The following is a 24,588-nucleotide window of genomic DNA, read 5'->3' as shown; positions in this document are numbered from 1 at the left end:
AGGCCCCACCCCTTTTGTCCCCCTCTCCTGCTGGAAACCAGAGCACCCCCCGCGGCTGCCGGCCCCCCTGCGTGCCCCCAATCCCAGCATAGTGGGTTGACAGTGCAGCCAGAGCGCCACCAGCCCGAGAGCACCGGGCGGGCGGTGCGGTCAGCACCATAGTCCCAGCACCAGGAGGACGGATGGCATGGCGTAGCCCCAGCCCGGGGGGTCTTGTGCGCACCACGGCCCCCAGCCTGCCTGCCCCAGCCTCTCAGCCACAGAAGGGAACAGCAGCAGGATTTTCTTTTTCCAAATCAACCTACGAGAAAGGACTCACATACAACTCTTTGTAGGATCAGGGGCTCAGTGTCTAAGGCAATGGTGTCCAATAGAAATTCGATGCTAGCCACACTGCTAGCCACACTTGTGGTTTTGAATTTTTCTTATTAGCTGCATTATAAAAAAGCCACATTAAGCCACATTATAAAAAAGCCACATGCATTAGCCACAATTCAATAGCCTATTAGCCACATGTGGCTAGTGGCGAACTTATTGGACACGGCTGGTCTAAGGAATTCACACAAAAATAATAAACATGGTCCTGATTCCACAAGCACCTAAGCCAGGGGTGGGCAAACTTTTTGGCTCGAGGGTCACATCTGGGAATTGAAATTGTATGGCAGGCCATGAATGCTCATGAAATTGGGGTTGGAGTGTGGGAGGGGGTGTGGGCTCTCGGTTGGGACCAGAAATGAGGAGTTCAGGGTGCGGGAGGGGTTTCCGGGCTGGGGTAGGGTTTGGGATGCAGGAAGGGGTGCTGGCTCCAGCTAGGTGTGCGGGCTCTGGGGAGGGACTGGGGATGAGAAGTTTGGGGTGCAGAAGGGTGCTCTGGGCTGGTGCTCAAGGGGTCTGGAGGGTGGGAGAGGGATCAGGGCTGGCGAAGGGGGTTGGGGCATGGGGAGAGGCTCAGGGGTGCAGGCTCCAAGCGACGCTTACCTCAAGCGGCTCCTGGAAGCAGCAGCATGTCCCTTCTCCGGCTCCTACACAGAGGCATGGCCAGCTGGTTCTGCACACTGCCCCGTCTCCAGGCATCACCCCTGCAGCTCCCATTTGAACGCTGGAGGGGGCCATTGGAGCAGGGTCATTGGACCAGGGCTATTGGATTGCATAGGAGCCGGAGCAGGGCCATGCTGCCCCTGACCCTGCACCCCGACTGGAGCGCCGGAGCAGGGCAAGCCCCAGATCTCAGTCCCCAGCAGGAGCTCGTGGGCCAGCTTAAAATGGCTTAAGCGTTTAAGTTAAGTTAAAGGGCTTAAGTTAAACTCTTAAAATGGCTTAAAACGTAGTTTGCCCACCCCTGATCTATGCATTTAAATTTAATGGGATTGCTCAGGTAGGTAAAATTATGCACATGCTTAAGTATTTGCAAGATCAGGCCCTATGAATGGGAAGGTTTTCAAATGGGGATGAGTGAGGGCAAGAGAAAGTGATAGCAAGTTTCTTTTACAGAGTTCCTTGATATTATTCCCCTTTCTTTGAGAGAGTACTTATATATTCAGGAACTAAATTACTGCCTTGTAAAATCATCCCTTAACTAAAAAATGATCTACACTAACTACTTAGAACTACAGTAGTATAACTACTCTCAGTGATCAGTTAGAAGCAAGAAAAATAATGCTTATGTGTCACGCTTTCAGGGGCAATTCAGACGAGTAAGCGGTTAGGTCACTGCCGGCCCTGTAACCCTGGGTGCCTCAAATGCTTTGCTACTGTAACTCCTTTCCTGGGACAGTCACAGTCAGCAACAAGACGGCAGCTCACACTCTGAGTGACCGTGTATAACTGCATCCCTGATCCAGGAACTCTGACCCCAGCAGCCTGCCAGCAAGTCAGATTCCTTGGTCTCTACCAACCTTGTCTACAACCAGCAAGATGACCCCCAACCATTCCCAGTCACAAACTTTCATTGGTGACAGTGGGTGCTCATGCCCCCCCACCCTGCTGGATCAGGGCTGCAGTTATACATGGACACTCAGAGTGTGACCTTGCCCCTGCCCTGACTCCGCCCCCTCCCTGCCCCTACTGGACCCCTCCCAAAATCCCTGCCCCTGCCCCACCTCTTCCCCAAGTGTGCCACGTTCCTTCTCCCCCCTCCCTCCTAGCGCTTGCTGCGCGAAACAGCTGTTTCGCAACGCAAGCGCTGGGAGGGAGGGGGGAGAAGCAGGATCCGGCAGCGCGCTCAGGGGAGGAGGCGGAGCGGAGGTGAGCTGGGGCAGGGGGGCGGGACGGGGAGCTGCCAGTGGATGCAGAGCACCCACCAATTTTTCCCCATGGGTGCTCCAGCCCCAGAGCACCCACGGAGTCAGTGCCTATGTTCCCAGTCCCGAATTTTCCCCAAACTGTGTGCCGTGAAGTGTCCAGCACACTCCAGGACAGCTCAGAGAAATAATAAGGTTCATTGCTCCTGTAAAGAGACAAAAACACATTACAACTTATCAATTCAACAGAGATACATACATCCTTCCCCTTAAACACAGCACTGAATTGGTTTATAGTAAATATAAATAATTGTATTAAAAAAGAGCATGGATTAAGTGAGTTCAATTGAAAGGATTGAAGATAGAATTACAAGTAAAGCAAAACAAAATATGTTTCTAATGGCCAAGACTTAACCAGCTACAGGTTTTGCTTAAAACGGTTTCTCTCACCAGTCATTCGTCTCCCCAGCCATGGCTGACTTTCCTTCAGTCGGTACCTTCCACAAAAGTAAAAGGTGCTGGCTTCCCTTATCTTCTTCGAAGAAAATCTTTGCCTAGGCAGGTTGCTCACCTATATTCAGCTCCAGGGACTTCAAACACTGCCCACCACCGCCCACAAACCTCCTTTGGTTGAATGCCCCACTTTTCTCAGTTTGCAAGAACTCTGGCCTCTTGTGTCTGTCTAGCAATGAATGCCAATGATGGTTTCTGTCCTTGCTTAAATCTTCTGAAGTTCAATGAATTTGTTTCAAGAGGTAAAATTACCTCATTCTATTCGTCCCTTCCTGTGCACTTTCCGTCTCCAGTATGATTTCAATGTAAATGGGACTTCCATTGTTTCTGTTTCCACCATCCTTAATTTACATAGGTGACAAGTAGGTAGCCATAACATTCCCTCCTGTCTGGGCATACTGTACAGTCTAATATCAAAAAGAAAAGGAGTACTTGTGGCACCTTAGAGACTAACAAATTTATTTGAGCATAAGCTTTCGTGAGCTACCGCCCACTAGCTCACGAAAGCTTATGCTCAAATAAATTTGTTAGTCTCTAAGGTGCCACAAGTACTCCTTTTCTTTCTGCGAATACAGACTAACACGGCTGCTACTCTGAAACCAGTCTAATGTCAATGAGTATTCATAATTCCTTACATAGTGTTAATACATACATTTCGCAATGAGTTTAATCACCACTTTGTCACTAGCTTTCAGAAAAGACCTCACTCTATACAATTTTGTAATACGGCAATATCGTATGCAATCTGTTTATTTAGCTGCTTAGCATTTGAGGTTCAGCCTCCTGTCTTCACAGACCAGTAAACCTTTGAAATGGATCCTTCTGAAAAAGAAAACCCAGACCAAGCATCTCGCTCTCTCTCCTGCTGGGACATGGACTCCTGGCTGTCTCTTCCCCCACTTGTCAGTGTGAGGTTTGCCTCCACCCTTTGTTGGCCTGATGGGGCTGCGTGCCGCTTGGATGTAAAGTGAGGAAATACCTGCTTTTCACACCTGCTTTACACACACTTTAGCCACAAGTCAAGCATGGATTTCTCATCCCCAGTGCCCAGCACAGCCCTACACCACCCAAGACTATTACGGCTCAGGGAGTTATTCGTCGGCCTATGCCATCGGACAGGGCACCTTTCAGCGCCAGGCTGCCACACTACTGCGTAGGGGCACCCGGCCTGCCAGGCCAGCTGCGGCTTCCCGCTGGATACCAGGCTGTGCCTTGGCCTCGGGCGGGCCCTGCGCGGTCACCCCGACCCCTCCGGACAACTCTTCCCAGCCGGATCTCCCTGTTACAGGGGAAGGAGCCTCCCTGCCCCTGGCCTGCAGGGGGCCCGCGGAGCCCTGGGGCTGCCGTCTGCTTCTAACGACACAAGCCTGGGCCCCAAGCCGGCGCCAACTCTCGCCCGCAGGGCGGACGCCCAACAGTCTGAGGAGACCACGGAGGGTCAGGTTTCAGAATAACAGCCGTGTTAGTCTGTATTTGCAAAAAGAAAAGGAGTACTTGTGGCACCTTAGAGACTAACCAATTTATTTGAGCATAAGCTTTCGTGCGCTACAGCTCACTTCATCGGATGCATACTGTGGAAACTGCAGAAGACATTATATACAGAGAGACCATGAAACAATACCTCCTCCCACCCCACTCTCCTGCTGCTAATAGCTTATCTAAAGTGATCACTCTCCTTACAATGTGTATGATAATCAAGGTGGGCCATTCCCAGCACAAATCCAGGTTTTCTCACCCTCCCTGATAATCAAATTGGGCCATTTCCAGCACAAATCCAGGTTTTCTCACCCTCCGCCCCCCCCCAAACTCACTCTCCTGCTGGTAATAGCCCATCCAAAGTGACCACTCTCTTTACAATGTGTATGATAATCAAGGTGGGCCATTTCCAGCACAAATCCAGGTTTTCTCACCCTCCCTTGGGATTTGTGCTGGAAATGGCCCACCTTGATTTTCATACACATTGTAGGGAGAGTGGTCACTTTGGATGAGCTATTACCAGCAGGAGAGTGGGGTGGGAGGAGGTATTGTTTCATGGTCTCTGTGTATATAATGTCTTCTGCAGTTTCCACAGTATGCATCCGATGAAGTGAGCTGTAGCTCACGAAAGCTTATGCTCAAATAAATTGGTTAGTCTCTAAGGTGCCACAAGTACTCCTTTTCCTTTCACGGAGGGTCAGACTCCCCCCCGCCCCCTCCGGAATCTCATCTAGCCCCGCCCCTTGGGAAGCCCCCGCTGCTCCCCCTCCCTCTCCGGGGCCTCTGGGCGTGGCCTCGGCTCCCGCAGCGTCGGCCCCTCCTGTTGGCTGCCAACATGTCGCGTGACCGAGCGAAGCGTGACGTAGAAGGAAGAAGACGCCATTAGAGGGAGCGGGGCGAGCGGCTTTGACAAGTGCCCTGGTTCCATCCCAGGCTCGCTTCGCGGCTGCCCCCTTCGGTCCCCGCATCCCGGGCTCTCCTCGCGGCGGCTTCCCCGCCGGGGTCGGTGTCCGGCGGCTGCGCCGCCGATGTGAGGCCGCGGCCCGGCGAGCGGGCGGGTTCGCTGCGGATGGCGGCGGCGGGTTCCGGCGCGGGGGGAGGCGGCCGGAGCTTCTCCTTCAAGGTGGTGCTGCTCGGGGAGGGCTGCGTGGGGAAAACCTCCCTGGTGCTGCGCTACTGCGAGAATAAGTTCAACGACAAACACATCACCACCCTGCAGGTGCGCGCGGGGCGGGCCCGGCCGGGGGGCGGGGGCCGAGGGGTTTGTGTGTGTCTCTCTATATATATTGAGGGCAGTCGGGCTGTTGCGCTGTCTGTTCCCAGCATACGTCATTTTATTATTTATTTTACGACGCCCATTTGGTGTCAGTCGACCTCTCTGGTCTCTTCCCCGGGCTGAGTCCTGTTCAGAGGGCTCTGTCCCTTTCTGCTCCTGTCGTTGCTGCTGTTGTGAGGTCCAGGCTGGTGCCATGACCCTTTCCTTGGGTGAAGAATGGCATACGTGTATTAATTCTTTTCTCTCTCTTCCTGCCTATTTGATTGTTGGTTTTAAGTGGCCAGCTTTGTTGGTTACTTCCTGGTTTGGGGGGGGAGAGGTTCTGTAGTTCCATTTACACCTCAAATGGTCGGGGTTTGGGTTTAAATACTTCATCTTTCTTCTCTGACTTCTGTGACCTTCTGTTCAGGCTCTCAGCTTTCTCCATTCGGGCCTTTGCAATCCTGGTATGGGGAAACGTGATCTGAAAGTGTTAATTCCTTCTCACTAAGTAGGCAATATGAGTGGCCTGATGACTAAGTGTTATATGCAAATTCCAGCTTTCGTTGCTGTGGCTAATGTTCTAAGTGGTAAAGTTAAGTATTAAGGAAGGTCAGTATCTTCAAAGAAATTGTGAGTGCCTTCAGATTTCATCTTTAGGTTTTTGAAAAACTCAACAAAAACATCAAGAATTTTTTGACTACAACTTGTAGTAAATTACTGGTGAAATAGGCTAAATTAGAAAGTTTGGTGAACTTAGCTAAAACTGGCTTAATCCTCATATTGCAGAAATGCTAACATCCTAAATATTGAAAGAGCCACTCCATGTAATTGTTCAACAGCTAAAATGTTTGAGAATAAATCTGTCTAAATTATTGGCCTCAGATTTGCAGCACCAAAATCCTGTAGTTCACTGTACATTTATTATTTGACATGTATTGAAGTGCATGTACAAACTCTCAGGACCTGTGATTCTCGGACTCTTTGGGTGTGTCTACACAGCAACTAGACACCCATGGCTGGCCCATGCCAGCAAACTTGGGCTCGCAGGGCTGTTTCATTGTTGTGTAGACATCTAGGCTCTGGTACCCTCCCACCTCACGGGGGTCTTAGAGCCTGTGCTGGAGCCTGAGCCTGGAAGTCTACACAGCAATGAAACAGCCCTGCAAGCCTGAGTTCATTGACACAAGCTAGCTGCAGGTGTCTAGTTGCTGTGTACACATACCTTAAGAGTCTGGAACCACTTTTTAATTGTCTTGGGTATCCCACTGCTCTGTGAACTGCAGTTCCAGATATACTGCTCTAGAGTGAGAACAAACCATTTAAGGATGACAACATAGAGTGGAGCTGCAAGCAAGTTGTGCATTATCTGTTTCAAGAAAAACTTAATTTTCTTTTTCAACCAGCTCTGTGAAGAAAATTTTACACTTTTTTTTTAAATATTTTGAGATATGATACTACAGTAATGGAGACCAGAATGGTTCCAAAAGGATTAAGTACTTAGTTTTTCCTTCCTTATCATAAGGGCTTGAAATACTTTTAAAACATTCTACATTAATATTTTCATGGTTATGAGTCTGATCTTCTGTTTTTTGGTTTTTTTTCCTGGAGGACTTCCTGAGGGTCTGAGGTGTGAGCTCGCTTACCTTAATTGAAGGTGCATGGCTTGGGGCTGATTCTTTAACAAACCTTTCTTCCCAAATTTTTTAGCTCTAGAGAGGTAATGAAGAGTTTTAAACTGTGACTAAATACTCCTGTACTTGCTGACAGCACATGTCTGCAATGGATGCAGTTGTAGCAGAACAATGTTAGCACTTCAGATATAATAAGGACAAAGTGTATGTCACTGCTTTGGAACTAGCCCAATCCAGACTATGTCCTGGAAAATCTGCACCCCCAAGCAATGTAGTTATACCAACCTAACCCCTGGTGTGGACAGTGCTAGGTCAATGGGAAGACTTCCCCAAGTGGTGATAGCTATGTCAATAGGAGAAGTGGATTACCTATGCTAATGGGAGAAGCTCTCTCATCAACATTAGTAGGTCTTCACCAAGCACTACAGCTGCCCCATTGTAGCACTGCAAGTGTAAACAAGCCCTGTTCCTCCAGTGGATACCTAAGTTCTGATATCAATGTAAAACCAAAGGCTGTGACATTAGACTATTAATAGTTTTGTCATCTGATGTGTCTCAGTTTCAGCTAAGCATGTTGGTGTAATTTGTAGTTGGAAATCTAAATTCAGGCACTGATTTCTTGAGGTTAAAAAGTGAATTGAATCAATACTCTGTGGATATTGGGGAAACAGAGTGAGGGAAGCTGCAGATCCACCAATTCAATTTTAAAAATAAAACCAAAAGAATGAATTTGTCCTCTCTGGATTTATTGCTTTTAAAGGAGTGTGTGGCTTTTGTTTTTTTGTTTTTTAAACCTGTAAATAAGCTTTCAGAGTAGGGACTTATGTGGGGAGAATGCACTTCCATATTGCATGAAAAGGGGTGGCGCTCTATCATTAGTCCTTGGATATACAAAAATGAAATCTTTGTGGGGCTGTAACATCACTAGACTTAGCTGACTCACTTATAGTTTTTTTGATATCGTCATCTGTTAAACAGATGCTGTGTGCCACTTAAGAGAAAATGAAGAATTGTCTCTCTTCTCTCCCCCCACCCCCCTCGCTGTGGGTTCCAGGACTGGCTGCTCCAAGAAGCAGTCATTAATGGTGTCTAGAAATTGTGTATCTGCATCCTATGCTGAGGTGTCAGTGGTACATTTCTGGACATATCTTCAGTCAATCCTACTACATATCCTCTCTCTCCAGTGACCCTGGTTCTTCTCTCTTCCCAGCATATTTACCCCTAAATTCTAAAAACGTTAAGCTGCAGGGTCAGTTGGTGTTGGAACTTAACTGTGTGAACAGTTCACACTTCAAAACTACTTCTCTTACTGTAGTTGCTTTCCTGTATCCTATTTTAAAGTGTATTTTACTACCATATATGGTCAGCATGTGGATTAAACTAAGGGGTCGCACACTTCCTGGCTTCTGCAGACTATACTTTTTGCATATACCGGGGGCTCCTTATGTCCCTCCATTATACCCCCACAAATTCCCTGTATGCCACCCTCTCATCCTGTAGTTCAGGGATGCTCTGCAACTCTCTCCATTCTCCCCCTGCCAGGGATTCTGTGCCTCCATTCTCTTTCTTCCCATTCCAGCATTTTCTGTTTTTCCACATGGAAGGGGCTCTATGCCCCTTTCCCATGCCTCCCTCCCCAGACTAGGGTCCCCCAGTTTCTCTTGTGCTCCCGTCCCTGTACTGCATGCCTACGTATCCCCAGTCCTGCTTCCCCCACTATTATAGGAATGACTGAGTAGGTTGCACTGGTGGTGGAGAGTGGCGCTACATGTGAAAAAAGCATAGTCAAATACAGTTTGATTCATAGAAATTTTTACTATATTTTAGAATTTCTAGGGATACAAATTCCATGCTTGAATAATAAGCATTTAGTAGAAGGAATAATTTACTGATCCAGATGGTGATTGTGAAAGTCTTGGAGACTAGAGAAGCTACAAAAACGGAAAATGCAGTAATTGAGGATTTTAGTCACAACATATATAGTTGGGGATATGTCTCCTGAGGACAGGATGCAGAGCGGATTTCTTGACACCATTAATCACTGCTTGTTGGAGCAGCTAGGCCTGAAACCCAGAAGGGGAGACACAGTTCTTGATTTTAGTCCTAAGTGGCACATGGGATCTGGTTGAAGAGATGATTATAGCTGAATCACTCAGTAATAGCAACCATAATGTAATTTAAACTTAACGTACTGAGGGGAGGGGAGAATATCTAAGAAACCCGTCACAGTAGAATTTAACTTCAAAAAGGGGAACTACACAAATATGAGGAGGCTAGTTAAATGGAAATTAAAAGGAACTGTCACAAGAAGGAAATGCCTCCATGGAAGTACTTAAAGAAAACTCATAATACAGACTCAAACTATATGTATATACCAGAATTAAAATAGTAAGGGGACCAAAAAACACCACTGTGGCTAAACAGCAGAGTAGAAGATGTGGTTAGAGACAAAAGGCATCCTTTTAAAAATTGAAAGTCCCACCCTACTGAGAAAAATAGAAAGGAACCTAAACTGGCAAGTCAAGTGTGTTTAAAATATATTAATTAGGCAGGAAAAAAAGAATTTGAAGAGCAACTAGCAAAAGGTAGATTGGCAGGCTTCCAGCTTCTGATGTACTTAATTCACTGGACAATCAAGGTGTACTCAGAGTCAAGGTTGTTGTGGAGAAGCTGAATGAATTCTTTTCATCGGTCTTCACTGCAGAGGATGTGAGGGAGATTCCCACACATGAGGCATTATTTTTAGGTGACAAATCTGAGGAACTGTATTAGATTGTTCCAAAATCTCTTCTATTAACAAATTGATAAATTAAAGAATAGTAAGTCCCCAGGACCACATGGCATTCACCAAGAGTTCTGAAGGAACTCAAATATGATATTGCAGAAATACTTACTAACTGTGATATGTTTCAGAGTAGCAGCTGTTAGTCTGTATCCGCAAAAAGAAAAGGAGGACTTGTGGCACTTTAGACTAACAAATTTATTTGAGCGTAAGCTTTCGTGAGCTACAGCTCGCTTCATCGGTATGTAATGTATTGCTTAGATCAGCCTTTGTACCAGATGGGCTCCATATTAGTTAACTTCAGTACTAGACAAATTTGGTTGCAACTATAGTAAAACAAAAACAATTATCGACACATAGGCAAGCACAACACGTTGAGGAAGAGTCAATCTGGCTTCCATAAAGGAAAATCGTGCTTCACCAATCTAGCTGAATTCTTTGAGGGAGGTCAGCAAACATGTAGATAAATGATTCCAGTGGATATGGTGTACTTGCTTTCTGAGAGAGCCTTTGACAATGTCTCTCACCAAAGGCTCTAAAGCAAAGTAAGGAGTCAAGGGATAATGGGGAAGGTTCTCTCGTGGATCAGTAACTGATTAAAAGATAGGAAACCAAGGATAGGAATAAATGGTTAGTTGTTTTTTTTTTAAAGTGGAGAGAGGTAAATAGTCCCCCAAGGATCTGTACTAGGACCAGTGCTGTTAATTTATGAATATCCTCATCTGGAAGAGGGGGTAAACTGCTAAGTAGCAAAATTGGCAGATGATACAAAATTACTCAAGATAAGTCTAAAGCAGACTGAAGAGTTAGAAAGGGATCTCACAAAACTGGGTGCACAACAAAGTGGCTGATGAAATTCAGTGTTAAACGAAAATTAATGCACTTTGGAAAACAGTACCAACTATACATTCAAAATGATGGTCTAAATTAGCTGTTACCACTCTCAATCTTGGCGTCATTGTGGGTAGTTCTCTGAAAACCTCCGCTCAGTGCACAGTAGCTGTCAAAAAAGTTAACAATCCTAAGAACCATTAGGAAAGAGGTAGATAAGACAGAAAATATCATGCCAGTGCATAAATCCATGTTATGCCCACACTTTGAATACTGTGCAGTTCTTTTTGACCTACCTAAATTTTGATCATTTTCAATCCTAAAAGATATGAGATGGGGGGGGGACAAATGATTAGGCATATAGAACAACTTCCATATGAGGAGAGATTTAAAAAGACTGCGATTGTTCATCTTAGAAATGACAGAGGATATGATGGAGATCTAAAAAATCCTGAATGGTGTGGAGAAAGTGAATAAGGCAGTGATGTTTACTGCTTAATATTGCACATGAACCAAGGGGCACCCACTGAAATTAATAAGCATCTGGCTTAAAACATAAGGAAGTACTTCACTCAACACAGCCAACCTGTGGAACTCATTGTGAAGGCCAAAAGTATAACTGGGCTCAAAAAAACTAGATAGATTCATGGAGGATAGGCACATCAATGGCTATTAGCCAAGATGGTCAGAGAGGCAACCCCATGGTCTGGGTATCCCTAAACGTCTGACTGTTAGAAGCTGGGAGTAGACAACAGATTATGAATCACTCAGTAAATTGCCCTGTTCTGTTCTCTCCCTCAGAAGCATCTGGCACTGGTCACTGTCAGACAGGATACTGGGCTAGGTGGATCATTGGTCTGATCATTGTTGTTTGTCTGGCACAAAAGGGTATATCTATATTGCAGAGCCTCCATGCATCTGAAGAAGTGGTTTTTTTACCCACAAAAGCTTATGCCCAAATAAATCTGTTCGTCTTTAAGGTGCCCCGGACTCCTTGTTGTGGATACAGACTAACACAGCAACCCCCTGATACTTATTCAGTGTGTCAGCATGTTGTTGTTGGAAGGATAAGCAAGATGAGAGTTGGGTATTAATGGGTGCTGTCAAACAGTTGGTTTTTAAGACAGTTGGAGAAGTGCTTGAAGCTATGACTGCATGAAATAGATGGCAGGGCTCCATGTGTCCCTTCCCCCGCCCGCGCCCCCCCCCCTTGGTTTTCTGATTTCGTCCCCCCCAAAAAATAGAGTTCTGGCCACTGGTTTCTAGAACATTCTCTGAATGGTGCGTCAGATCAGTTACCACATTAGACAGACGTGCTCTCAACTTGAGAGCACAAAGCCTCATAAGCTCCGCCAGTTATGACTTGACAGTGAAACTGGCAGTGACTTTAAACTAAATGTATTCTCATTTATCCTGAAACATGATCAAGCAGTGAAATGGTGTGGTTTAAATTGTTCTTAAGCAGATTTTTAGTTTGTAAAAAATATTTATAGTCTAATTTAATAGACTGTAAGGATTTAGTTCTGCATTATGGTTCCAGTTCAAAGTACCTAAGCATATGAATAGTTCCCTTTGAAGTTGACAACTTGTTGAATTGGGCCATATGATGAGCCATGTGAAGGAGAGGGGATGGGCCAGGAAGCACTGTTGCTTTCTTTAAAAGTTGCCCTTTGCCATGGGATAAGAGGGGAGAAGAACAGTACAATGTGGGTCATGCTAAACTCTTGAAAAGTTGGAGCATTCTAACATGCAGGAGGGTGGTGAGGCATTAGCTCTGTCCAGAAATGTCCTCAGTGTGGCCAGCTAGCTCTGTTTGCAGAACCGGCTCGCTCCCTAGCATTGGAAGATGGGCTGGGCCTACTCTTTATGGGTGGAGACAGGCTTCTTTAATCTTTTCTTTCCTTACCTAGTGCTTCCCAGACAAGGAATAAACCTAGTTCATATTAATGAATTTATAAAGGCTGAACTAGATCACTAAAGCTGGCGCATAGCAATATTCTTGCTGTAGTTAAAATCCTCAGACCTGTTTGATCTGTTACATTATGTGTATCCAGCTCATCCCCATCAGAGTCCCATAGTTCTTCAGTGCTACTTTCCACAAATTCACTCAGTGCAGTGTAGTCTTTCTGTACTAGCAGAATTTAGCAAGATTTTTTTTAACCGTGAAAGGGGCTTTTTTTTCCCATTGGAAACTACAGGGAGAACCCTGGTAGGAAAATGTCCATTCTAGGTGAAACTTCCCCAGGACTCTGGTGTTAGGATGCTGCTAGTACATGGGTATATACTAATTCATGTCAGCCCTATTTGATTTCAAGTTGGATCTTAAACAGTTTAATAATGCATGTCTATTGCTAAAGTGATAAGCACTGCAAATCACTGAAATGGTGGAAGTTGCTAATCTGCCTTCTGGAGCTGAAGTGATAAAAAATTGTCTGAAATAGGTGGGTTTTTTTTGGTCTTTAGGAATGATTTCTCAAATCTAAACTACAGTAAATACAAAGAGGAATGGCACACAGAGTCCAGATGAAGAGGGGCTAATGCAGCTTTAAGTAAACTTTGCACCTTCCTAATCCTGGGTTGCTCTGGGGGGCTGGAGCACCTCTGATCTAATTTAAGTAGACTTGGGGGGGCTTCTCTAAATTATGATAGCCTCCCTAGATTGCCATATAGGTTGCAGCACTGTCTGGAATTTCCAGTGATGCACGCAGTAATCCTGCACCCAGCACGCCCCTGGCATTCCCCCTACATCAGGGCTTGAGGGCATCCTAAGGGAATCCTCTCCTAACTGGATCTGGGGCTTTTAGGGCCTTTCTAATACTGCTTAGGCTCTTATCCAGCATAAAGGGACTAGAGCGGGGATGAGGCGTTTGCTCTTTAAGGAAATGATATTTAACACCTCAATGTGCCCATAGATGGAAGACCATTTCTTAACAATTGTAGGAGATTAATAAGCTAAGCATAACTGAGTTCAGTGTAAATTGTAGGTTGAAGCATTCACTGGAGATCAAAGGACTGAAAAGTCAGAAGATATCACAAGATTCAATAAATCAATAGTAGTTGCAGTTAACTTCAGCTGGTCTCGTGTTTTGGAAACCACATCCAAAAAATTGCCATAGAAATTTTAAAAAAAAGTTGAAAGAAATGACTAGAAATTAAAACTCATGACTTTCAGATTTAAACTAGTCTCAGTCCACTAATGTTTTATATTTAGTAAAGCTATAAAAGGGCTGAAATGAATAAGAATCTATTATCTTCCAAGTTACATTGCATAATTCTCAGAACTGCAGCTCTTAATGTCGAATGAAACAGAAGTGAAGAGCCTTCTTGCAATTGGAAATCTAACAGGTTAAAGTTGAGCTTTTTTTCCCCTTAAGAATCCAAGACTAAAATGCACTGGTGTATACATGCTAAGAACAAACCCTTACACTGAATATACTAGCATATTTATAGTCACAAATGCTAGAAATTCTAAGTGACTAGGGGACATTGCTTGAAAATTTATTTAAACTCTGTTAACCCAATAATGAAGCCTACCAACCAGGGGAGTTACCTCTGCTGCCTAACTCCTTAAACTACACATGCAACTTAAAGGGGTAAAGCAGTTGTGCATTATATTGTAACTCTAGCATATTGTCCAAATCATAAAAATATAACTTGAAGCCTGCTTTTGCTTAGCTTCAGGCTGGGGAAAAATCTTCTAATCACTTGTTGTTTGGCAGCTAAGACTTTACATTTGCTCATCAAAGAAAATATGCCTGTCCCAATTTTTGGGCAACAGTTTCAAGCAAATTACATGAAGCATTTGCTCCTGTGACCGACAACACTTCTGCTTTTCATTTTTTTGGACTGTTTCAGGCTTTAACTTTAGTTTAGTTTTTGTCTCTAGCTTTAATACAAACTTAATGCCATTTCTACCAGGCTGAGATTGAAGTAATTTATTAGTCTTGGTTCTGATTCTAATTCAAAGCAATGAAATCTGAAGAATGTCCATCTGGTTTGAAATCTAAATGTTGGGGGTACTTTTACCTCCTCATAGTATCTAAAGTGATCTGGTAGATTCATAATATGTATGGTGTCCAGATCATTATTTTACTTGGCTGCAGTCTGGAGTTGTAGTATTTTTAACCATGTGAATTGGCTGCTGTAGTCTGAATCTGGATTCTGTAGGTTTTCTATGAAAGAAGCTGCACTGGTGGTGGTTTTTCCTGTTTTCTTACCCACAAACGTTTAATTTCAAACAGAAGGGCCAGTCTATTTCATGTGGGGAAAGTTGCAACATAGTATTTCTCTCTTGCCAAGCCTCAAAAAAATCCCCTCAAAGGAAGATTTCAGTCACTATGGTAGCTAAGGCCACTGTGCCACCAAACTTGTCATGCCTTGAGCTCTTAATTCTTTAAATTGGGCTACATCAGTCCTGGGTTCAGTTGCCCTAGTATTTTCCAAATGGGGGGTGGTGGTAATTAAAAAAATCACTTGGCTTATGGTATAACTAAAACACCTCTAGGATTCAGATCAAGGAGAACAGACTAATCTGAAGGCAGGGATGTTCTCATGGAGGATCAGAAATGAACATGGATGCCAAAGGATAATAGCTAGCTAATAGTCACACTAATTAAAGCTGAGTGTATTTTTGATTAACTTGTTTAATGCTCAAATCTTAAATTTGTCCATTATTTATGGGTTAAGACATAACTACTTGTTCTCATTAAACAACTAGATCTTGTAATTAAAATATTACATAATTGTCTTGGGATGCCAGATAACTTGTAACATAATAATGGGAAAAATTTCCTGAATTTATTCTTACCTGTTTTCACTCCAGACTGAATAAATGACAGTTACTACTTAGATGCTGCCCAAATGGTGAGGCAATATTGAGATGTTATAAACTTCTTCTAGACTTGCCTGGAGATACTCTGAAAAGGCAAGCTGAAAGTGTGGTTTCTTGGAGCTAGCCTAATCCCCAGCCTTGCATAATATTATATCTTTTGGTCTGTATCACCTCCACACCTCCTGATGGTTGACAGTGGTCTGAACAGATTTTGCTTCAGGATTTGTTTTTCTCTTTAAAATCATAAGATACAAAAATAATCCAAATATAAATGACAGGTTTATAAATAACTCTCTGGATTAGTCATAAATGTAAAAATTAACCATAATGACTCTAGTCTCTAAACTATTTCATACATATTTTAATTTCTGTTCTAGGCATCTTTTCTAACAAAGAAGCTAAATATTGGAGGAAAAAGAGTAAACCTTGCAATATGGGTATGTTTGCTTATCTGCCTTTTACGTTTCTGTTCACTCTGCTTTTATAAACTTCAACTTTTCACTTTTACAATGGAATTCAAGTCTTGTTGCTTAAAATACTAAGCACAAAATAAATGAATACACATTTGAGATTCTAGTTGAATTCTTGGCAAGAATTCAAAGTTTTACTTATTTCTGGTGTCACTCTTGTTCAATAATTGGATTTCCTTGAATGATGTCGTCAGTTTTGCCTTAATGAACACTAACACAAATGTATCTATCAAATGCAGGATACAGCCGGTCAAGAAAGATTCCATGCACTGGGTCCAATTTACTACAGAGATTCTAATGGAGCTATTTTAGTATACGACATAACGGATGAAGACTCTTTTCAGAAGGTACTGTGACAGATGCATCCATCTCCCCACAAGTAAACCGGTTCAAAGCTTCCCCACAGTATGAGTGTGCAACTTGGAAGTTTCCATTTCATCAGTAACTAAATGTACTTTCAATTATAAACTAAGTTTATAAGGCAGTCATTATCTAAATTAGAATGTACTGCAGTTTTTTATATAACTGATCAATTTGAATGATTGTTCTATCTAATATAATAGAAAATACTTCCTTAAACTGTTCAGTTTTGGTTAAGTTGGAACTTTTTTTTCTCTTTGCTCCTGGTAAAACAGTAATGCTGTTATGGCACTGTCATTAGAGTTTAATTTATATTCTGAAGTAATTAGGTCAAATCTACTCTAAGTGCTGTGCTTGTAAATATATAGTAATGTGGTAGTGATGGAACAATAACAGTAGGTACTATACATGCTTATTGCATATGTCTTAATTATTTGAAACATAGCATGCTACAACATGCCTTGCTTGTGGAATGCACTACTTTACCATAATTTCCAAGTTACGACACTAAAGAAAATGTTTCCAAGAACAGTGCCCCTGGATTATTAATACCTTGTAACAGTAAGTAGAGGCAAGGTTTGGAGCTCGTGTGTCTATATAGAGCTGCTGCTATATTCCAGAGTTTAGTCCGTAAATCTAAATGATCTGCTTATTAGAATATTACTTGGTAAGATTCTGAAGGATTTTATTTTAATAAAGTTTTTCTCCATGAATTGAGACACACTCTGTTGAAAAATGTGTGGTTTTTTGTTAGCATGTAAAAGCTTGGTTTTTTGTATGTTTGTATCATGGGATCTAATTTTTATTTGACTTTCTTGCAGTTAACTTCCTCCTTCATTACTTAACCATAATGAAATAGAAATTCATAAGCTTATACACTCCTCATGTAGTCCCAGTATGGACAGTGTATTTTCTATTGGCCTATCTCCAACCATGCCTGCAAAAGTAATATTCTTGTCTGGTTCTGTTCCTCCCAAAACAGTCCATCTATTATGTCTACATTGGATTATAAAACACTCCGAGCAGGCCCCAGTTCTTCTAGTAGAATACCATGCACGCTAACCTATCACTGACCCATCTATGTAGCAGTCAATACAGAACTCAGATTTGACCTAAAAGGCAACCTCATGTGCATTTATATCACACATTTGATCTGTAACTTGCTCTTTGGGACTGGGATAACAGATGCTGGATTACCTTTAGTACAACTCAGAGGTGCATAACTTCTCTGGATTCCAGATCGCCCTCTATAGAATTAAAAGGACAAAGTCAGGAAGACATTTGCATAGGTATCTGTCTTAGTCTTAAAGCTGTATAGTTGGATCCATGACCTTAAAGTGATGATACATGCCTCTTAAAATGAGAATACATCTAACTGATATTTGTATGCAGGTAAAAAACTGGGTCAAGGAATTAAGAAAAATGTTGGGGAACGAAATCTGTTTATGTATAGTTGGTAAGGCTATTTTATTTTTAATCTAGTCTGCTTTGAGTGCATGAGTAATTTATTGTAAATGTGCAATTATTTAAACATTGCATGATTACTTTTGTGGTGGTGAAACAGTCTTACAGTACAGATCAGCCTGCTACCAAATGTGAACTCAACAGATATTATATATTAATGATACTTAAATTCTTAAGTATATGCAAGATTTGGTGTGGAAAGAAATTAACTTTAGCTCCCTCAGTATGTATTAAGGCCAAGATCCATAAACTGACTTGGGTGTCAAAACACTGAGATTGGTGCGTAACATTTAGGCACCTAGAAAATCACAGGAACAACACTGCAATTCGTAAGACTGAGTTAGGTGCCTGGGCTCCCTATACAATGAATGAAGAGATGGGTACCTTAGAAAGCAATCCACAAAAGCTCCTCACTAGGTGAGGAGCCACTTAAGCTAGCCAATGGGAGATGCTGAAGAGAGGAGGTTGTTCTAAGTATTGCCCCTCTCTCTTGGAGATAGCAGCCTAAGTTGGGGCCATTGGGAGGTACTTATCTCTGCTTAATGATCTGTAAACCTGAACCTGTCTCTTGGAGTCAGGTGGCTTAGGTACTTCAGGTGTTTCCTGTGGGAATGAGTTAGGTGCCTGTCTTACCCCACATAAAATGTCTGGAGGTGGTGGGCTGCCCACTTTATAACTTTAACCTGGGTCTCCCTAGGCAAGTGCTCTAACCACCAGGCTAAAATTCCCTCCCTCTGCCAGAGGAGGTGAGGATTTGAACAGGGGTCTCTCCCACTTCTGAGTGCTCTAACCACTGAGCTATGGGATTTTCAGATGTGGGGCTTCCCCATCTCTCCTGTTGGAGCATTCCACTATGAATAAATGAAAGTGAGTTGGCCCAGGAGAATGGGAATGAATCTGTAGCCTGGTGGTTCAGATGCTTATCTGAGAGGTGGGAGACCCAGGGTTTAATTCCCCTGCTCTAGTTACTTTCATTATTTATCCACAGTGGAACAGCTTCAACAGACTCCATCCTTGTCTCTCAGTGACTGAGCTGTGGGACACTCATGTGAGAGTACTCTCCTGAGAGGTGGGAAACCCCTTCCCTGTTCATATCTTATTGTCACTAAGCAGCAAGGGGGATTGAAGCTGGGTCTCCCACCTCTCAGGTGAGTGCTCTAACCACTGACTTAAAAGTCATAAGGTGGGCACTTCCTCCTCTGGTGGTCACACTTTGAATGGACCCTGATCCAATAGACAGCTTCTGAGCATGTCTCCTGGATCAGGCCCTGCATATGAGATGAACTGGGGAAGAGCATTCACCTGCCCATGGACACTCTGGAGCTCAGGCTGGAGATAAGTGTCTGGACACCTAGAGGAAGGCTGCAGTGTGCATGATAGGCACTAGGAAGATTCTTGGTTTTACCCTGAAAACTTAAGTACTTAAACTTATCTGGTGCCTACAGGGTTTGGCAGGAGTTTTTTGGCTCACAATGGAGCCTAAAATTGGGACTTTGTGGATCCCATCCTAAGTATTTGGGTGAAAAGGGTTAGCAGTATTTAAAGATTTTCCCCTAACATGTAAAACATATTTTTAAAGAAAACCAGCTCGATGTTAGATTGTGTTTTTGAAGGTGGTATTTGGAAAGTGATAGGAAGAAAGATCCATAGCAGGGGTGGGCAAACTTTTTGGCCTGAGGGCCGCTTAGGGGAGGGGTGTGTGGCCTGACCCCCCCCCCCCCCCGACAGCCTCCCCTGGGATCCCTTCACCATCCAACCACCCTTTCTCCCTGACTGCCCCTAGAAACCCTGCCCCTGACTGCCCACCACCAACCCCCATCCAACCCCCCCACCTTCCTGACAGTCCCAACCCTTATCCACTCCACACACCCCCCCCCCCCCACTTCCTACCCCCTTATCGCACTGCCTGGCTAGAGCCAGCGACACCAGCACAGAGCATGGGTCAGGCCGGGCTCTGCAGCTGCGCTGCCCCACCCCGCCCCAGGAGCTCACAGTCCCACCACCCAGAGTATTGCACCAGCAGCGCAGTGAGCGGAGGCTGCAGGGGAGAGGGAACAGTGGGGGAAGGGCTGTGGGCTAGCCTCTCAGGCAAGGAGCTCTGGGGCCGGGCAGAAGGGTCCCATGGGCCGGATGTGGCCCACAGGCAATAGTTTGCCCACCTCTGATCAATAGTCTGTAGACTTTTTCTTTAGTTTGTTCTACACACACTGAAAAGATCTGAAGACTGGTGTCTCTCTCTCTGACAGGTAACAAAATAGACTTGGAAAAAGAGAGGCATGTTTCAATTCAAGAAGCAGAAACGTAAGTGGTTTTTTTTGGCTTTTTTCTTAAACTTTAAATTAGTTAAATCAATCCTGCTATAACTAGTGTCTTTATCACAAGACTAAAGAAGCAGTAGTGCTTTTAGTGAACGATTGTAGCTAATTACCATAGCTTTTGTATTATCTGCCAAAATTAATACTATAGTAACGTTCCATCCATGTTCTACTCCACATGTATTCAAGGATTTAAAGCTTCAAAATTATACAAAACACTCTTAAATTACAGTATATTCTATACTGTAGCTTCTGAAGTGTTTTTAAAATAGTAGATTCTCCCTTTCAGTGATGCTTCTCAATCTACACTAGTCATAGAATGGCAGGACTGGAAGGGACCTTGAGAGGTCATCTGGGCCTGTCCCCTGCATGCATGGCAGGATCAAGTATTATCTAGACCATCCCAACACTAGACCAGGTGTTTGTATAATATGCTCTTAAATCTTCAATGCTGGAGATTCCACAACCTCCCTAGGCAATTTATTCCAGTGCTTAATCACCATCCTGACAGGAAGCTTTTTCTAATGTCCAACCTAAACCACCCTTGCTGCAATTTAAGCCCATTGCTTCTTGTCCTATCCTCAGAGGTTAAGGAGAACAATTTTTCTCCCTCCTTCTAACAACCTTTTTATGTACTTGAAAAGAACATAAGAATGGTCTGACCTGGTATGGCCAAAGATCCATCTAGCCCAGTATCCGGTCTTCCAACAATGGCCGATGCCAGGTGCCCCAGGGGAAATGATCAGGATAGGTAATCAAGTGATCTATGCTCTATTGCCATTCCAAGCTTCTGTTATCTATTGTTCGCTAAAAGGTGGGTTTGGGTTTTTTGCATGCAATATACAGGAGTGGCATCAAATTTAAATAGCAAAGTTCAATGTGGTAAATATCCTCCATACTTTGTATATTTGTCTTACAAAGAATATTGTACGCTTCAAAGTATGAAGACTTGAAAGGATTTTTGATTTCTTTAACATTCCATGTGGTCTCATAAGTAAAAGCTTTTTCGGTATTTGCACTACATACAGGTATGCAGAATCAGTGGGAGCAAAACACTATCATACTTCAGCCAAACAAAACAAAGGAATTGAAGAACTCTTCCTTGACCTCTGTAAAAGTAGGTATTGCATTTGCTGTGGTGAGCTTACATGGTACAAGTTGATGGAAAAAGCCCTCATCAGGATAAAGTCCTTTTACATAATAGGCTGGAAGATGGGTTTCACAGATACTAAATTAAACTACAATAGATTAGTTAACATAACTGTTCATTCATAAGATTGATGTTTTACCTAATCTTTTGATGCCAAACTTTCTATTGCTGAATGTCTTCAGTCCTTGAGCCAATGTTCAAGCTGCTGCAGGTTTGAAAAGACTAAGATTTGGTGCCAAAGATGATAAAACAGCCACACTGCATACACTGGTTATGTGCATATTATTGAATGATTAATATGTTGCCTTGTGCACTGTACCTGTTGTAATTTTGAGACATTCAGTTGCCTGAATTAGTTGTTAAAATAGAGGGTCTAGTGTACAAAGTAAAAATGAAAACCAAGTTTAAGGCTTGTATAGTGGAATATAGTGTTCAAAATTACAGTCAACTATTTTAAATATTCTTATACCTCTGCACTCTGTCCAAGGTCTCCCCTTCACCCTATCTGAGCATTGGTTGGTTGAAAACAGGAAAAAGTACATAAACGCACTTTCCTCTTCCATTTTCCTTATGACTATTTCTCCTTCCACTCTTGCTCCCTTCCAATCCTCCATCCCACAGACTTGGCTTCAGAATTCTGATTTGAAGTTCTCTATTCACTTGCTGTCCAGAGTCAACTTGAAGTTTATTGCAAAGATCTTAAACCACATTCCAAATGGTCTGGATTGGAATATAGGTGTCTTACTCCCTGCATCTTTGAATTCTTTGTGAACAACTGCATCTTAACCCTTCAAAGGAGCCAAATTAGGAAGAAAACCAATCTAGAATCATTCAGCTGTCTGCTGTTGCTTTCCTTTATTTGTAGAATTTTCAGCAGTAACTTTTTGTTCCTGTGTACAGGCTCTAGTGCCGTAGTTAATATGATTGAGAGGGGTCATTTATTTAGGCCCAAATAGTCTTACCAACTCAACTACTGAGCACCCAAATGCTCCTATTGAAGTCCAATTAGAGCTGCTAGATGTTCTGCATTTCTGGGCCCGAATTATGGTTTCGGACTTCATATGTAGCAACCTGTTTTAAAATGTTGGTCTGTGGTATCAGATGGATCACTTTTTTTAAAAAAAGTCACTTGAATGTTGAAAAATTTCAGTTTGTTTGTATCTCGTTTTGCTAAATCAGGTTGATAACAGCTCTGTGTGCACAGAGATTAAATAGCTTGTTGAAGAATTCAAAGCTTTGAAATATTTAAAATGGTAATGGAATGTCATCCTGATTTGAGTTCTTATTTTCCAGGAATGATAGAAACTGCTCAAGTGGATGAAAGAGCAAGAGGCAATGGTTCCAGCCAGTCAGGAACTACAAGGCGGGGTGTACAGATTATTGATGATGAGCCCCAAGTACAGAGCAGTGGAGGGTGCTGTTCTTCTGGATAACTGTATAAAACTGTGGATTATTGCCCCCTCAACATGAAGACTGCCATATTTCAAGTCCCTGCGTTCTTTACCAATGGAATAATAGAATTAACAGTATTGAAAAATCTCTTGTAACACTGCAGAGACCTCAAGTGCTAAACTAGTGGAGTCTGAGACCAGAGAATTGGCATTTTCTACAGTGGTTAACAAAGCAATTACCAATGGCCTTTTTACATATATTTCTTTAATGAGGAATAATATGCATGTAGAAAAGACCTACTTAAAGGCGTCATTTATATTCTTTTAAATCAGATCATTATTTAATAACTTATATACACTGTTAGAATGGCATATGTTTTTGCAGCTGTTTGTATTTTGTGGTAGATTCAACTGTATCACTTCTAAACTGCAAACGGATTTTTTTTTTCTAAATTAGATACCTGAACTTTTATTTTTTTTGCAGGGCTTACACAAGCCCATAACTGTCAACTACTTTGATATACTCTATATCCAGTCTGTATGCCAAGCTGGTAAAATACATTGTAAATTACATATTAAATATTTTATCTGCTTTTACAAGTGCAGGTGCAGAAATACATACATCAGCCTTGTCAGTGAGTGTCAAGTGAATAACAGTTGGTGAAAAGATTGCTCATTTCTTCACCCGCTCTTCCTGCAGACTCCTAACAGGGGTTTTGGTGTATTCAGTTACACAGCGCTCTTTAAAAGTCTCTTCCTGGCAAGCAGCAATATGCTACAGAGCACCTCTGGTGACAGGGAGGGAGCACTTCCTTTAAACTCCAGTTAACCCAGAGGGACTTGAGTCCCAGATGAACAGTGGAGCACACTGCCCTCTCAAGTCTGCAATTGCTTCATCCTCTCCCTAGTCTCCCAAGGAAGCTTAATCCTAAATTAGCCCTTGTCCATCTGGTAGCCACTAAACAATGTTTGTGAAAAGTTGTATTAGTACCCTTGCCTCCCAAGACAGCATTTTAAACTTTAATGAGCATTAGTTCATACTACAAAGCTTGAGTGAATAAGTAAATGAAATTTAACTTTCCTGAGTTACTTTTGATTTTGAGTGGTTTATTGACTATAAATGTAAGATGTAAAAACTTACAAGATGCAATGTAACTATAGGAACACTAGACAGGACTAAACTATATTCCTGCTCTGCTGGTTTTGTAAAGCTTGGTGAAGCTTACTTTAAGGTTTTGGGCAGAGATTTATTTGGAAATATTAAGTGTTTAAAAAAAAATATCTGCAGAAGGAACACACATGGTGGCAATTAAAATTTAAACTGTTGTGCTCTGACTTTTTTTACACATAATTTGTCATGTTTTTGGAAAAACAGTAAAAGTGATGTCTGACAAAATAGAATATTCTTTGGCTTTCCTTGTTCTGAAGGGCAGAATCAGTATCACTTAAGCAACTGTAAATGCACTGAAAGGTGTGGGAAATATCTATTCTACAGTATATAGGTGATGGCAAATCCATTTATACTACAACAAGAATACACTGAATATCCGTAGTTTATTCCTTTTTTCCCTGCCCAAAAATGATAGAATTTAGTTTTAAGTACTTCATGGTAAAACAGTAGGAACCTACACTTCCACAATCCAAACATAGCCACCTTGGTCTTAAACGTGACAGGCACACCTAATTAGGTAACTTTTCAAACATTGTGTAAAGGGCGTATACATCTTAACTAGCAAGAAAACATAGCATGCTATTGCCTGGCCTCTATAAATGACTGTGTGGAAAATATTAATGAAAAGTCTGATCACAAGATTTAAATATTCTGTTAAAAGACCATGTAAACTAGCTGCAATACAGAACCATATTACTATGTTGA

At 42.7% G+C, this 24,588-nt stretch overlaps 1 protein-coding gene across 1 annotated transcript; it reads left to right on the top strand.

The window, feature by feature from the left end:
- Positions 1 to 5,074: 5,074 nt before the first annotated feature.
- Positions 5,075 to 24,108, top strand: RAB21 (RAB21, member RAS oncogene family). Its single transcript, XM_037886439.2, has 7 exons — positions 5,075 to 5,448; positions 15,940 to 15,999; positions 16,272 to 16,379; positions 17,785 to 17,848; positions 20,103 to 20,157; positions 21,200 to 21,288; positions 22,615 to 24,108. Exons 1-7 carry the CDS (start codon positions 5,299 to 5,301, stop codon positions 22,752 to 22,754), a joined length of 666 nt encoding a protein of 221 aa, XP_037742367.1. The 5' UTR covers positions 5,075 to 5,298; the 3' UTR covers positions 22,755 to 24,108.
- The last annotated feature ends 480 nt before the right edge of the window (positions 24,109 to 24,588 follow it).

The sequence above is a fragment of the Chelonia mydas genome, chromosome 1 (assembly GCF_015237465.2).
Source record: "Chelonia mydas isolate rCheMyd1 chromosome 1, rCheMyd1.pri.v2, whole genome shotgun sequence".
Classification (NCBI taxonomy): Eukaryota; Metazoa; Chordata; order Testudines; family Cheloniidae; genus Chelonia; species Chelonia mydas.
This window is presented reverse-complemented; position numbering and strand designations above follow the sequence as displayed.